Source organism: Fundulus heteroclitus, chromosome 8 (assembly GCF_011125445.2).
Source record: "Fundulus heteroclitus isolate FHET01 chromosome 8, MU-UCD_Fhet_4.1, whole genome shotgun sequence".
NCBI classification, from domain to species: Eukaryota; Metazoa; Chordata; class Actinopteri; order Cyprinodontiformes; family Fundulidae; genus Fundulus; species Fundulus heteroclitus.
This window is the reverse complement of record NC_046368.1, coordinates 15,309,209-15,323,263: the sequence shown is the minus strand read 5'-3', so window position 1 is coordinate 15,323,263 and position 14,055 is coordinate 15,309,209. Positions and strand designations below refer to the sequence as shown.

Here is a 14,055-nt window from a genome sequence, read left to right as displayed (position 1 = left end):
TTTGATTTGCATGATCGGAGTGGATGTATAAAAAAGGGAAGCGCTGACAAAGTCGGCTTCATCAATCAGTCATGTCAGCTAGGACCTTTTAATAGCCTCTCCAAAGTCCCTGGGAGCCCTAACCCTTGTAAAAGTTTATATAGTGTATTGACCATCTCCTACTTGCTTAGCTAATGAAGCCGGCTTGGACGCTCGGAGAGCCCGAGTGTCAACACAGCTTCCTATTTGATGACACCTTCCACTAAATTGAAATGTGCTTCTAATGGGGCCGAGTGTTTAAAGAAGAGCGAAGCCCACTATTTGACACAACCCTGACCCCACTCACCTAAAGGGAAGGGTTAGGGTTGGGGCTGGTGCCATGTGAAGGTTTACTGGCTCTCTGGCTGCTGCACCTCGGGGGGAGATTTTTTCATTTAGTGTGATGCTGCTGCAGCTTTTCAACAGTGTTGCGTTTGTTTTTGCGTAACAAATCAATAGCACGCAGCACATGGCGGATCCCCTTGCCACCCCACCCTGGTCCGCCTTGGGGGATACTGTACGTGCGTGCAAGGCGCTCCGCTTCCCACGCACATGCGCACGCACGCACGCACGCACCGCGTCTGCGCCAAATAAGGCACGGTAACACTTCATTTCAACAGACTCAGGCTGAACTTGAATTGACGCAAACCTGCAGAACTCGAGTATACATCGGCTGAAGTTATATTTTAATTGCCGCGCCAAATAAGCCCCGAGGCTCCAACTGACATGTTCAAACCCTAAACTTGAAAACAATACGGGCTTCGTTTTTATGTGCAACAAGTTGCTTGCACGTTTTATTAGCAGGAATGTGAGAAGGGATGCGCAACACAGAAGGAGGCTCTCGTTATTCATTTGCAGTTTTTTTTTCTCTCTCCTGAAGACCCACTCTCACCCACCTTCAACACCCGCTGAGGACTTTGAGACCCACGCCTGGACCCACGGAGACAGACAACAGACTGAGAATTGATGGTCAATGTTTATCCGCGGTGGCTCTCCGGCTGCTGCATTCTAGTTTGCCTGTGATTTTGTGGTAAAATTGCATTTTAGGAAAGCACTGGGAGATAGCTGCCGTGCAGTGAGGGGCAATATTTTTTCATGGACTAATGATAGCAATAAGATGCGTCCTTCTTATTATAGTGATTATGTCCGCTTAGTCCGTATCCATGGCCAAAAAAAAAGGACTGACTGCAATCCAGATGGTGATAGGATTAAACATTATAGTGGATGAAAAACAGATTATGACAGATACTTCTGAACAGAAATGGAAAAAAATCCCCCATCCGAGTGTCACACAAAGACCCTGAAATTGTGCGCCTGAAAGACAGTCCTAACTAACCAGAAAGCGAGGCTACATTTAACCACTCGATATATTGGAGCAAATCAGGAAAAATTACGTTTTTTATAGAATAACTGATGATCTGGAGACACAAGTAAACACATAATCCGTGCTGAACTCCGCTCCGATTGAGGATTACGTGCGTACTTTAACAAATTCTGCAAAAGGAACAAAAAATATTGTACTTTAACGTTAGAAAATGAAAATAAAAACTTGGGGAATTCATCAGATCTTCATATAGGCAAATAAATTGCAAAATTATTCATGAAGCATTTAAATAGGAGGGGGGGATCAATCAAGCAGAGGATATTTAAATAAAAATACTAAAGTGCGCACATTGAAAATAAACGAGAACAAACCACTGCGATAAGTGCAAGACGCGTCTTTCTGATATTTTATTTATAAACTAAACACAAATGGCGCATTCGTGTCTGATTTCAGGAGGATGACACTGCTGGAGATTTTCACGTAGACCACCAAAGCTCGCAAAAATAAAGACTGAGCCGTTTTCTTGTTGTTTAAAGCGCAAGGGAACGGGACGGAGAACGGGAGTCTGGGACGCCAGCAGATCGGTAACATCTCCCCGCCTCAGAGAGCCGCTCTCCCGGGCTTGGCTCTCACAAGACCGGCCGATCGCGCAGCTCCTGCAGCTAACGATGTTGACAGCTTCACACAACACCCGAGCCGAGCCGGGGGGTTGGCGTTTTCACGGCGAAGCCCCTCTTTTTTTCCCCCGAGTTTCCAAACACCTCTTATAAGTCTGAAAGTCTGTCCCCTCCACCCGACCTGTCAAAACCACGCCCACGCAGCCACCCAATTGGTCCGAAAGCGTCAAAGAGCCAATCAAACGGAGCGCTGCTGGTTGTAAGGCGCAACACATCCACGCCGTATGAAGCCCTATGGGCCACAGAGGCGCTAGGAAAATCACGGAGCTGGGACCTTACCTCCTCTCTCTCTCGCTCTCTCTCTCTCTCTCTCCGTCGGACTCCTTGTCTCTCTGCACACGTCTTTCCCCCTCCTGAAAAGTGTGTGCGCGTCAAAGGAGAGCGCAGGAATAAAGCGTGTGTGTTTGCGTGCGTGTGTGCGTAAGGCTGCATGTCCGGAGCGAGTGAAGGCAGAGAGGGGGGGATTATTCGGCGCTATCGAAATATTTCAACACGTCGCGCTCTCGCTGCAGGACTGAAGCCAATAAGAAGGAGCCCGTTTTAACAGGAATGCCGATATTGTAAACAGCAGCGGAGGGAGAAAGGAGAAAGAATGCGCCGCGGTCAATTAAGAGACTCGCCCCTGTTGGTTTGATTCGAACTTAATGTCCGAAAAGGAGCAGAGAGGTGTGCCGATGCGCGTCAGCCCCCAGTGAAAATCGGCGTCGCAGCGCTCCTGAAGATTAATGGAGATCATTTTTGCTGTTTTGCTTGTCGGACTTCTGATCAAAACTTAACAAAGGACAGCAGAGATTTGCCCGAAACTCGTCACAAATAGTGGATGTTTTGTTGGTGTCGCGCTGAAGGAGGAGTTCTGATTTCTTACTTGTTTTCTTTGCTCTCTTTTTTTTTTTTTTTGTCTTTATATTTTGACTCAACTTGCTGCCCCTTTGACGCAGAGTCCAATATTTCCAGAAATATCACCGTTCCCAACCCTACATCTGTTGCCTGCACTTGGATGAACTTCCTGATGAGAGATCCAGTCATACAAGGATCAAGTATGGCATATCATCCGTTTATACCTCACCGGGGTCCGGAATTTGCCATGAGCGCAATGCTGGGTCACCAGCCACCTTTCTTCCCGGCCCTGGCGCTCCCTCCCAGCGGCTCCCTGTCTCTGCCGGGCGCTCTGGGGAAGCCGATTATGGACCAGCTGATGGGAGCCGCGGACACCGGCCTGCATTTCTCCTCGCTCGGGCACCAGGCTGCTGCCGCGCACCTGAGGCCTCTGAAAACTCTGGAACCCGAGGAGGAGGTGGAGGACGACCCCAAAGTTCACCTGGAAGCCAAGGAGCTCTGGGAACTCTTCCACAAAAAAGGCACGGAGATGGTGATCACGAAATCCGGAAGGTGAACTATTCTTCTTGTTTTGTTTTTCCCATGATAGCTCATATGTTATCTCTAATTCCCCCAACGCAGCGCTCTATAATCTTAAATCTAAATTGCAGCACTCAAACTCGTCAACTTACACCGCAAATGACATGCAATCACGACCTTTAGATTATGTTTTCACTATAAAGTCAAGCAATTAAGTTTCCAGGCGATAACCTTTAACATTTGCGTTGCTCTCCAATGAAACAGTCATAGAATTGATGAATGAAGTGTTTTGGTTTTTTATTTTTGCCTTTTTTTTTTTTAGTTAGCACCCTAAATGTCTTACTAAAAGGAGCAAACTTTCAGCTTGCATTTCTGAAAAAAAAATAAAATAATATAAACGTCTTGCCTGCAACGTTTCTGGCATGCTTCTAATATTAAATGCCTTTTATTTATTTATTTTTTTGTGCGTCAAACCCTGGCAGAATTTTCTTCGTCATCGTGGCGTGACAGCACGCCAAGGTCTGTGTTTTTACGTGTGTGTGTGTAGGCCTTAGGAGGCAATAAAAATCAAAGCAGCGTTCCTTCAGCATGTCTTCTTGTTGTGGGTACGTTGTCGTCTGTGCATAAAGGATGCCTTTGTTAGAAGTTAGGGCAGCAAATGACTTTTTTACGCAGATAAAAACAAATTTTAAATCAGGCTTGCACAAAAAATTTGAAAATCAAGAGAAGTCGCGCCAACGTCAGTGCTTTAATGCTGTAAACAAAACCACTCGCTTCTATAATTGGATATTTTTTATCCTAAAATTTCTCTTCACGTTTTATTTATTTCCAGGCGGATGTTTCCTCCCTTCAAAGTGAGGTGCACCGGTCTAGACAAGAAAGCCAAGTATATTCTCCTGATGGACATCGTCGCCGCCGACGACTGCAGGTACAAGTTCCACAACTCCCGCTGGATGGTGGCGGGGAAGGCCGACCCCGAGATGCCAAAGAGGATGTACATTCACCCGGACAGCCCCGCCACGGGTGAACAGTGGATGTCGAAAGTGGTGAATTTCCACAAGCTCAAGCTGACAAACAACATCTCCGACAAGCATGGATTTGTAAGTTCAACTAATGTATGTCAAATTTTTTTTACTATTTATCAATTTTCTCTTTTAGCGAACGCGCGCATGTTAGAGAATTTGTATTTGATTCAACTATTTTAGTTTTACGCCTTTTGAGCAATAAACTGATTTTTCAAATATATCCTCCATGTTTTAAATAATTTGGTTGATTTTTTTTTTTTTTTTTTTTTTGTAAAATACATATGGAATTTCTCTGATTATGTCAAGCTTCTAAAAAAAAAGCCGACTGCGTTGATGCTTTTCTTTTGCAAAATTGAGATTTTTGTCAGTTTGAATATTGTGCGCAGTTTTTCTTGACTGTGTGTGTATGTGTGTATGTGTGTGTGTGTGTGTGGGTGTGTGTGTGTGTGTGTGTGTGTTTGCACGCTGTTTTTTGGTTTTGCAGACCATTCTTAATTCCATGCACAAATACCAGCCTCGCTTTCACATCGTGAGGGCCAACGACATCCTCAAGCTCCCGTACAGCACCTTCAGGACCTACGTTTTCCCCGAAACGGACTTCATAGCCGTGACTGCTTATCAAAATGACAAGGTAAAATCAGAAGGGCTCTCCCCCCTCTCGATCAGACTCTTAAAGCATGACCAGTGTGTGTCCCCCCCTCCTTTATCCTGTCTTGTCAGGCGCGCTTGCTTTCACGCTCTGCGTCGCTTTGTTGTCATAAAATATGAAAGACGTCATATTTGTTTGAGGCTGGGCTTTAGTTGTCGTAGAAAGAAGGGAGGGGGGGTGATGCTGCAGCCCGTGGTAGAAGAGTAATAATTCTGAGGAATGTAATATGCAGGTTACCTTTCATTTATTTAATCACGTGGAAAGGATTTGGCACTGGCTCAGGCTTTTTCTCGCTCTGTTGGCGTATTTAAGCGAGTGTGTGTGTGTGTGTGTGGGTGTATGTGTGTGTGTGTGCAGAGCTAACAGGGCAGGGGGTTGAAAATGACGAAAAGAAGAGAGGGGAGAGACGTCTGTGGAGGAGAAGAAAAGGGAGAGGCTCTTTGGACAGAACGTGCTGCACTGGTTACATTGTATTCTCAAAAATACGCGCAAAACAAAAATACAAACAGATGATTTCAGAAGTATTGTGAAATCGCTGGAAACCCCTTTTGGCGCCGCATGTATGATCTATTCTATGCAAAAGCTGTAAGGGGATAATTTTTTTTTCCTCCACAAGATTTACAAACACACGGAAAGGGTTGAGAAAGAATACAAACCCGTGCGTTTCTGTGCGTCTTTACGCAGGTTTGCCCCCAAATGCTTTGGGTTTTTGCAGAGGCGGGTAAAGGTTGTATGAGGCCCTATAAGCACTGTGATATTTGTGTGGGACACCACGCACCGATATTAATCACGTTTGATCACTTATTTATTTATTCAATATTTTTGGATTCCACATTGCATCTTAGGAGGCAACGTTTGAAAAACTCGCGGGGGAAAAAAAAGCAAGCCTTTTATCTCGCTGATCTATTTACAAGCTGTTAAATTGTGCATAAAATGTTTTCCCAGCTCCGACACAATCAGCAGACACTGTGAAAGTATCTGTAAATGATGACTCTCCTAATACAACTAAAGCCACAAAGGTTTTTCGGAGTAAATGGTCCATTTGTCAACAAGTCATGTGTGAATTCAGTTTGTCCTGGGGAAGGGGGTGGGGAGCCCATGCAAATAGGGGACTCCGAGCAGCTCACTTGTGCCTGGGCCAACCGTGGGTATTTGTCAGGTTTTGTTCTGAAAGGGATCATTTTGGTTCCTATGTTAACACGAAGACACAACTTTGCTTCTTTCAGATCACCCAGCTAAAGATCGACCATAACCCGTTTGCCAAAGGATTCCGTGATACCGGCAATGGGAGACGGGAAAAGAGGTAAGGCAGGATGGCAAATGTGCATTAATCAAAAAGAGAGGAAAAAAGTAGAGGATGTCTTACATGGAAAGAGAGAGGGGGATCATGGTGGATTAAACCGTGCGTCTAAGCTTCCATATTAACCCCCCGGGGAGCCCCCGTCTTGTCTCACTTTCATTTTAAACACCAACTCTGAAAGTCTTAACCTTTGTAACACCGGGAAAGTAATATTTGCCCGAACACGTTTCCTCTGGATCTGTTGGGCTTATCCTGATGCTGTTTTCTGGGAGCCATGTGACCGGCGCCACCTGTAATAACCTGGACACTCGTGTGCAGGAAACAGCTGGCTCTGCAGTCCATGCGATCCTACGAGGAGCAGCAGAAAAAGGAAAACGGCGCTTCAGACGACTCCTCCGGCGAGCAGGCTTCCTTTAAGTGCTTCGGCCAGGCCTCGTCCCCCGCCGTGTCCACAGTGGGCCCCCCACACCTGAAAGGTAGGCCCCACCGTTACTCACAGCTCTCATCGCAAGTCATAAAATTAGCAGTATGGGAAAGATTTATACTGGCAACAAAGTCCTTATGAATGTCCTTAATTAGTCACCATCAGCTGATCATAATTCCCATTTAGCTGGTTTGTGCTTGGAAAATTGATAAGATTCTGTCTGTTTAATGGAAATTTGCAATGATCATTAGAAAAAAATTAAATCCACAGTGAATGATGACAGTAATGCGTTCAGACACCAGCGTGCTTCAATTGGCTTTAGACTAATCTGCAAAAAATCCATTAAGACCCCTATGTAACGTTGTTAGAAACAACACTTAACTTAGCGTATAATATTGGTGTGTGCTTGATAATGAGTAACTCTTATAGGACTTTCTTTTTCTTGGGGGGGCGGGGGGGGGGGGGGGGGGTCAGACAATCCTAAGTGTGTACAGTGTTTTTTATGACTACGGCTTAAAGAGAGGAATCGTAAGTTGCAATTACATATGCCTGAATTTCCCCATAGTGGGACGATGACGGAATAAAGTAAGGAGAGGAATTTCTGATCATTTGTCCATAGATCATAATCTGATCAACAAATTACATCTCAAATAGAGAAAATGTTTCCCCGCTTACCATTAAACGCATCAAAACTGGGGACTCCCACCATTTTCTCCTCTAAAACCGTATCAGCCAACAAACAGAATGTACTTTGATGTGTTGAGTTTATTAACAAAATCTGATAAAGCTTAGGGACATACGCTTCGATGCTTAAAAAGGGGGGAAATTCCTGTTATCGCTTTGTTTTACGGTTCGAAAACTTCTACCTTTATCTGAGAGGCTGCTCCTTTACGTGTTTTGGTCCTTTGGAGAATAGCTAGTCTACATCAGGATCAGCGGGTCCGGAGGTCAGTTTTTTAAAAGAAACCTGAAATCTGTAATGGACTTAATGATACATTTCTAGTCCCAATGTCTATTTATTTGTTTCTTTATTTAGTGTTATTGTATTTGTCATTGCATGTCATTCAGTATGAATCACTCTCTTGTGTGTAACGTCGGCTTAGAAAAACTAGGTATGTTGGCGAAATTTCTTTTACAAAATTTTGCGATTAAACAGTTTAGGTTGATTGAAAGAGCCTATATTAAATGGTGAAATAATTGCAAGGATGTTGCGTCTGAAGGTAAAAATAAAAAAAATAATAAGGGGATTGTTTGTGTTTTGAAATTACTAAAATTACATTTAAAATTCTAATTTAATAAAAGGCACTTGCTGACATCAAATCATCAGCTTTTTTTTGCTTTATAAGGATGTTAAACATTAACTAACAGTGCTCAAGACAACTGCATGAACTAAAGTAGATTGTTTACAGAAACTCGACGGATGGCGATGATAAAACCTTTTTATCGTCGTACCCAAACTTCCACGTTTTGCTGTAGAAGGGCATAACATACCCAATAGAACTCCTGAAATTCTGTGCTGGCCTTTGACTTTGGCGTGCTACCCCGATGATGATCAGTGGTCATCCTTCATAAACATCCAGGAAGTGTCCTCGTCCGCGTTGCCCTTTGCAGGGTCAGCAGCAGTGTAACATTCTGCTCCTTCTCCGGCAGATTTCTGTGACAGCGAGGAGGACAGCGATGACGAGAGCAAGGATGGCAACCACAAAGATGGTCCGGACTCCAGCAAGATCTCCACCACCACGGGGGACGGGAAGGATCACGAGGCCAGTCCGGCTAAGGGACACCCCTTCAGTAGCAGCGACTCCACAGGCAGGAGGACTGAGAAAAGCCAGGCGGACTCCCGGCAGAGTCCCATCACCGTCATCTCCAGCACCACGCGTTCGGCGGAAGATCTCAAGAGCCCGAACCTGGACCAGTCCAAAACGGACGAATGTAGGTCAATAAGCAAGGACAGCTTCATGCCTTTGACTGTTCAAACTGACAGCGCGCACATGGGCCACAACCACTTGCATAACTTTGGATTTCCGCCGGGCCTGACAGGACAGCAGTTTTTCAATCACCTTGGGAGCGCGCATCCGTTCCTCTTGCACCCCGGTCAGTTCAACATGGGGGGCGCGTTCTCGAACATGGCCGCTGGAATGGGACCCTTACTAGCAGCGGTGTCCTCGGGAGGGGTGAGCACCATGGACACGACCAGCATGGCATCGCCTCCGCAGAGCTTGACGGGCGCACCGGGCCTGCCCTTTCATTTGCAGCAGCACGTCTTGGCATCGCAGGTAAAAACGACTTTCTTTGGCTGAGAAGGATTATTATTATTATTATTATTATTATAAACTTTGATAATTTTCCCCAACATTTGTACAAATAATTTCAGAACTTGATTACATGAATTCTATTGTACTGATTTATTGTTAAATTACTCATTTGAATAAAGTCAGCCGTGCAACAGGTGGAAAATCTCATGGCTCAGCTAGCAATTTTGCCAATCCCTCTGCAAGGCAACCAGATCCACCATACTATGTGCCTATACTATATATATATATATATATATATATATATATATATATATATATATATATATATATATATATATATATATATATATATATATATATAGGGGTAACTTAGTTTGAGACTCTTACTGCTTGACCGGCTGATTTCTTTTGACAGTATTCTTCTGAATTCTCTATTTTTATTTTGTATTATAGAAACAATTTGTTTTTGAAAAAAATACTGAAACAGTTTTTTTTTTTTTTTTTTTTTTTTACTACGTGCCGATTAAGTCAGCATTTTAGAGCTGTCAAATGACCTGAAACAACATCATGTTTTAAAGGGTAATAAATGTGTCTTCCTCCGATTCCTTGTCAAAACAATCGCGATAGCTGCAACTCCGCGGGATTCACGCCACGGGAGGTCGAGAGTTTTCGTCGTTACCTTTTGCGTTTTAAATCCCAGAAGCAAACAGGCGAAAGTAAAGATTCGCTGCAGGGTTCTGTTTCGTTCTCGGCAACTTTGAATAATTAATATTCTCGTTGGTTCGGATGATTCTCTTTGGGTTTCCCCCATTCCTGCTTTGACACCTGGTTTCTCTGTTTATCCGCAGGGCCTCGCCATGTCTCCGTTCGGCAGTTTGTTCCCGTACCCCTACACCTACATGGCCGCAGCGGCCGCCGCCTCCTCCGCCGCCTCTTCCTCGGTGCACCGACACCCGTTTCTGAACGCGGTGCGCCCCCGCCTCAGGTACAGCCCCTACTCCCTCCCCATGACGGTGCCGGACAGCACGCTGCTCACCACCGCCATGCCCCCCATGCCCAGCGGCGGCGGCGGCGGCGGCGGCGGGGGCTCCGAGCTGAAAGCGGACGGGCTGGTCCCGGCCAGCCCCGCGATCACCCTGGACTCCACCTCGGAGGTGACCAGCCACTCCTCGGGGATAACCTCGGCGTCCCCGAAGACGTGCGCGGAGAAGGAAGCGGCCAACGAGCTGCAGAGCATCCAGCGCTTGGTGAGCGGACTGGAGTCCAGTCAGGACTCCGGGCCCAGGAGCGGATCCCCTTAACGCACCCCCCCGCCCCGCTGCCCGCCCTAAAACACCTGGTGTCAGGAAAATTGAACGGGGATGAAGACTCATGCAGGTTTTTAATAAAAAATAAATAAAAATAAAAAAACAAGACTAAAAACTTTTAGTTTCTGAAATGCACTTTGTTTATTACACATCTAAAATGTATATTTCTATCTCCTCCTCGGCTTTTTTCCTCCCAGTTTTTTTTTATTTTTTTTATTAATTTAAATCACACTTATGTTTCCTGTCATTTGAATACCGTACAAGTATTGAAACTGAAACGCTGGCATGGGTGTGAATTAGACAGGTTACGGAGAAGTTGCTGCTGTGTCCTTTCTCCTGTAACTCTAAACATATGCACTCTGAATTGAACTGACTTTATTCACTACCGTTTTGACCTACCTTTTTGTTTTTGTTTTTATTTTTTAAATAATAATTAAAAAAAACTGCTGTATTTTCTCGTACGCTATGAATTCATGGATTGAGCAATTGTTGCATGCCCTCGAAAATTAGTCCGAGTTTTTTTTGTTTTGGTTGTTTTTTTATTATTATTATTGTTATTATTAATAAATAACATTTTCCCTTACCTTTCCATATTTTAATTAGATTAAGAATTAAAAATGAGTTTTTCCGAATATTGTTTTTGGGAAAGGTCTACTGAAAGAATGGTGCTCCGGGACAAAACTAAGGCGCAAGCATGCGGAATTAAGGGAAGCAGAAATTTAAAGGAAATATTGGAAAAAAAAAAAAGACGAATGGTAGTATTGATCATTGATGTAAATAGGGATATATAAAAATATTTATGTAATTATTTGATATTGTTATTGCGTGTAAATACAACGGAGTAGTTCATTTCTAGGGATCTGTTCTTAATTTATTGTTGATATACCTGTGTAAAGATGGTTTGTGGACTATTACCCCATCTGCATTTATATTTCCCTTTAAAACACGGACTTCATGCCCCAATCCCCATAAAGCAACATCCACACAGAGAGATAGTTATTCACACTCATGTGCCATTGTATTTTCACCTGTCCTTGTGTGTGAAGTGCTACTGTTTTAAGCGAATGGAAAAAGCGACAACGCACTGCACCCAATGGCTTGAAAATGAAAGAAAAAAAATACACATTTTCTTCTTTATTTTTTTCCTCTCTTTTTTTGCTTTTCGAGAAGTGTCGTTGAAGTGTGACAAAAGTGAATTTATTTTTTTTTTCCTGTTTTGTTTAAAAAAAATCTGATCTCTTTTTTTTTAAGTGCCGCGTAATCGGAAAAATATGAAGGTTTTTCTCTCTGTCTTTTTTGTGTTACTTACGTTGTCTGTGGGTTTCGTTGTATCGGAGTTATGTCTAGTTTACATCATCGACATTGTGTTCTTGAAAGTTTCAATAAAAAAAAATATTGAAATGCTGTTGTCAGTGCGTGCACCCCGCTTTTCTCTAAAGAAAGAAACAACGGACTTAAATGGCAGCTATTTATTAGTTAAAACGCACAACGCGATCCTGTTTGAACCACCAAACGCTATATGGTGTTGCTGCTTTTGGCGTTAAAAAAGTGTAAACTAATTTTAAACCAACACCAGGGTTGATTTTAAAGGATCGTTTTGAGATGTCTTTTAAAATCCTTGAAAAAAATCTAACCTACCCTAACTTAACGCATCAGTGTTTTGTTTTGGCGTTTCTTAAGGCAGGACATTAGATATGAAAATTAAAGATGGCACTTATTATCACTGCGGGGAAACGCTGCAACTCCATCGAACACGATGCAATGAGGGTGGAAATGCTGTCCAAGATGGAATCGGATTTTTTTTCCTCTCTTGAAATGTAATGAAATTAAAAATCAATGCTGCTTTTGCCGGAAAACGACAGCATAAAAAAAGGCTCTACTGAGAAGGTGTCATCTTATTCTGGAGAAGCTATTACATTATGACAGCAGTAAAAAAAAAAAAAAAGACTATCCCTGATTGCTCTTCTTCTATTGCACCTTCCAGTCATGAGTTTATCAACAGCATATCTTTATTTGTGTATCGGCTGGTTAATGTGTAGTGGGTCTGGCGCGGATGGGTAGGTGTAAACGCGATACGAACCGTCTGAATTGGTCCGTCTTATTGCTCACCTGGCGCCTTGCTTGAGCGTATCTTCCATTTTATTGCACGGAAGGCGACAATGCGTCTGTAAATCGCGACGCCCCCTAGCGGCCGCCGCGGCGGACAGAGCTCAGCAGACCAAAGGACAAGGATGAGAGCTCGCTGAGGAGGCAAGGACCGGGTGATAAGGATATTTGACTCGGTCACAGGTCTATTGCAGCCTCTATTATGTTTGTTAATGACTAATAAAGAAACGCTTAAATGACTCTGAAACGGCCCGCAAACACATTGGAATAAAGTTAATGTGGCTGCTTATCGTGTATGTGAGTTCAATGGCCTAATCATACATTTTGGATCACAGGCACTTAGGATTTAAAACAAGGACTTTAATAATAAATAAAAATAAAACATTCCATTTTCCCCCTTTCTGTGTGCATAAATAAACGAACAAACATAAGTTACTATAGTGCTTATCAAGGCTGGATCTGTCTCAAATTATAATTTATTTTTTAAATAAAGCTTTTCCTCCTCGAGATTATAACAGCTCCTGTTGTGGAGGACAGCGTCTGCTGGAGTGGCTTCATTTGTTGATTTATTTTGTTGAAGTGGCCATCCTTTTCGAAATGTTGCGTTAGTGTGAAGGGGCAGCTGCAATACCTAGTGGCAGTATAACAAAACAAAAAAAAAAAAAAGAAAAAGGTAACGAACCTGCTCCTCTTCTCAGGGTTCTCACGTGGTCTAGAAAAGAAAATCTGGGAAAGTAGGAATTCTGATTTGTGAATTTTCCAGGTCTGGACATACGGTATTAGGGAAGATCTGGCATTTCCAGACTTCCAAATGTCTGTCACCTACTTATGTGTCCATCCATCACTCTGCTGAATGGAATTTAAAAACGTCTAGGATCCATCCATTCTGTTTGTTTTTGTCACTTGCTTAAAACCAGCCCACTGTAATCTGTAACTGGTCGATTTTGCCTTAAAGTAGAACCGCTTTTTGCCACATGGATCCAAATCACCCATCTTCAAATACTTGCTAGGCCACAATAAAAAAAAGTAATTTTTTTGGCAAGTTAAAAAGCCGGAAAACTGTATTTTTCTAACTGCTCAAACGTTAATTGCAACCTTCTATTGACTGAGCTCCATTTTCTTACCTTTTAGAGAAAATATTGGGACTTGGGTCAATCTGTCTTTGAAAACATTTGCTATGTTTAGCCAAGTAAATAAATCAGTTTGATGCAGACTTGGATGCACCCAGGTCTGCTTTTGAGTGAAACGTGCCTGATGTTATGATGCCATCTTAAATATGAAATTAAAAAGAAAGCAAAAAGCATTAATGAAAAAAACAAATACTTTGTGATGCTTCCTAACATTTTCCCCTTTAAGATTACAATACCAGAAACAATTTCGCTTTAATTTGAAAAAGAAAAAAAAGTCTACACCTGCGTGAATTGTCTGTGGTGGGAGGCCAAATATGCAGCAATTCTTTAATTGTCCTTAGCCGCCACATAAAATCAGTCCAGGTTAGCACATGGACCCTGGACCTTATTTTGGACACACCTCTCTTTTTTTTATCTATTCCAGCAGATTTGTATAACATTAAAGACCAAATGGAGTTCTATCCTAAACGTGGTCACCTCAGTG

The 14,055-nt window shown here is 43.1% G+C and overlaps 1 protein-coding gene across 2 annotated transcripts; it reads left to right on the top strand.

Moving 5' to 3' along the window:
• Nucleotides 1-2,327: 2,327 nt before the first annotated feature.
• Nucleotides 2,328-11,740, top strand: tbx3a (T-box transcription factor 3a). Of its 2 annotated transcripts, none has more exons than XM_012869217.3 (7): nt 2,328-3,408; nt 4,208-4,475; nt 4,885-5,031; nt 6,276-6,352; nt 6,668-6,825; nt 8,424-9,049; nt 9,877-11,740. In XM_012869217.3, the coding sequence occupies exons 1-7, from the start codon at nt 2,840-2,842 to the stop codon at nt 10,327-10,329; spliced, it is 2,298 nt and encodes a 765-aa protein (XP_012724671.2). In that variant the 5' UTR covers nt 2,328-2,839; the 3' UTR covers nt 10,330-11,740. The 2 variants fall into 2 exon arrangements, with proteins under 2 accessions (XP_012724671.2, XP_012724670.2); XM_012869216.3 differs by having other exon boundaries at nt 4,208-4,490.
• The last annotated feature ends 2,315 nt before the right edge of the window (nt 11,741-14,055 follow it).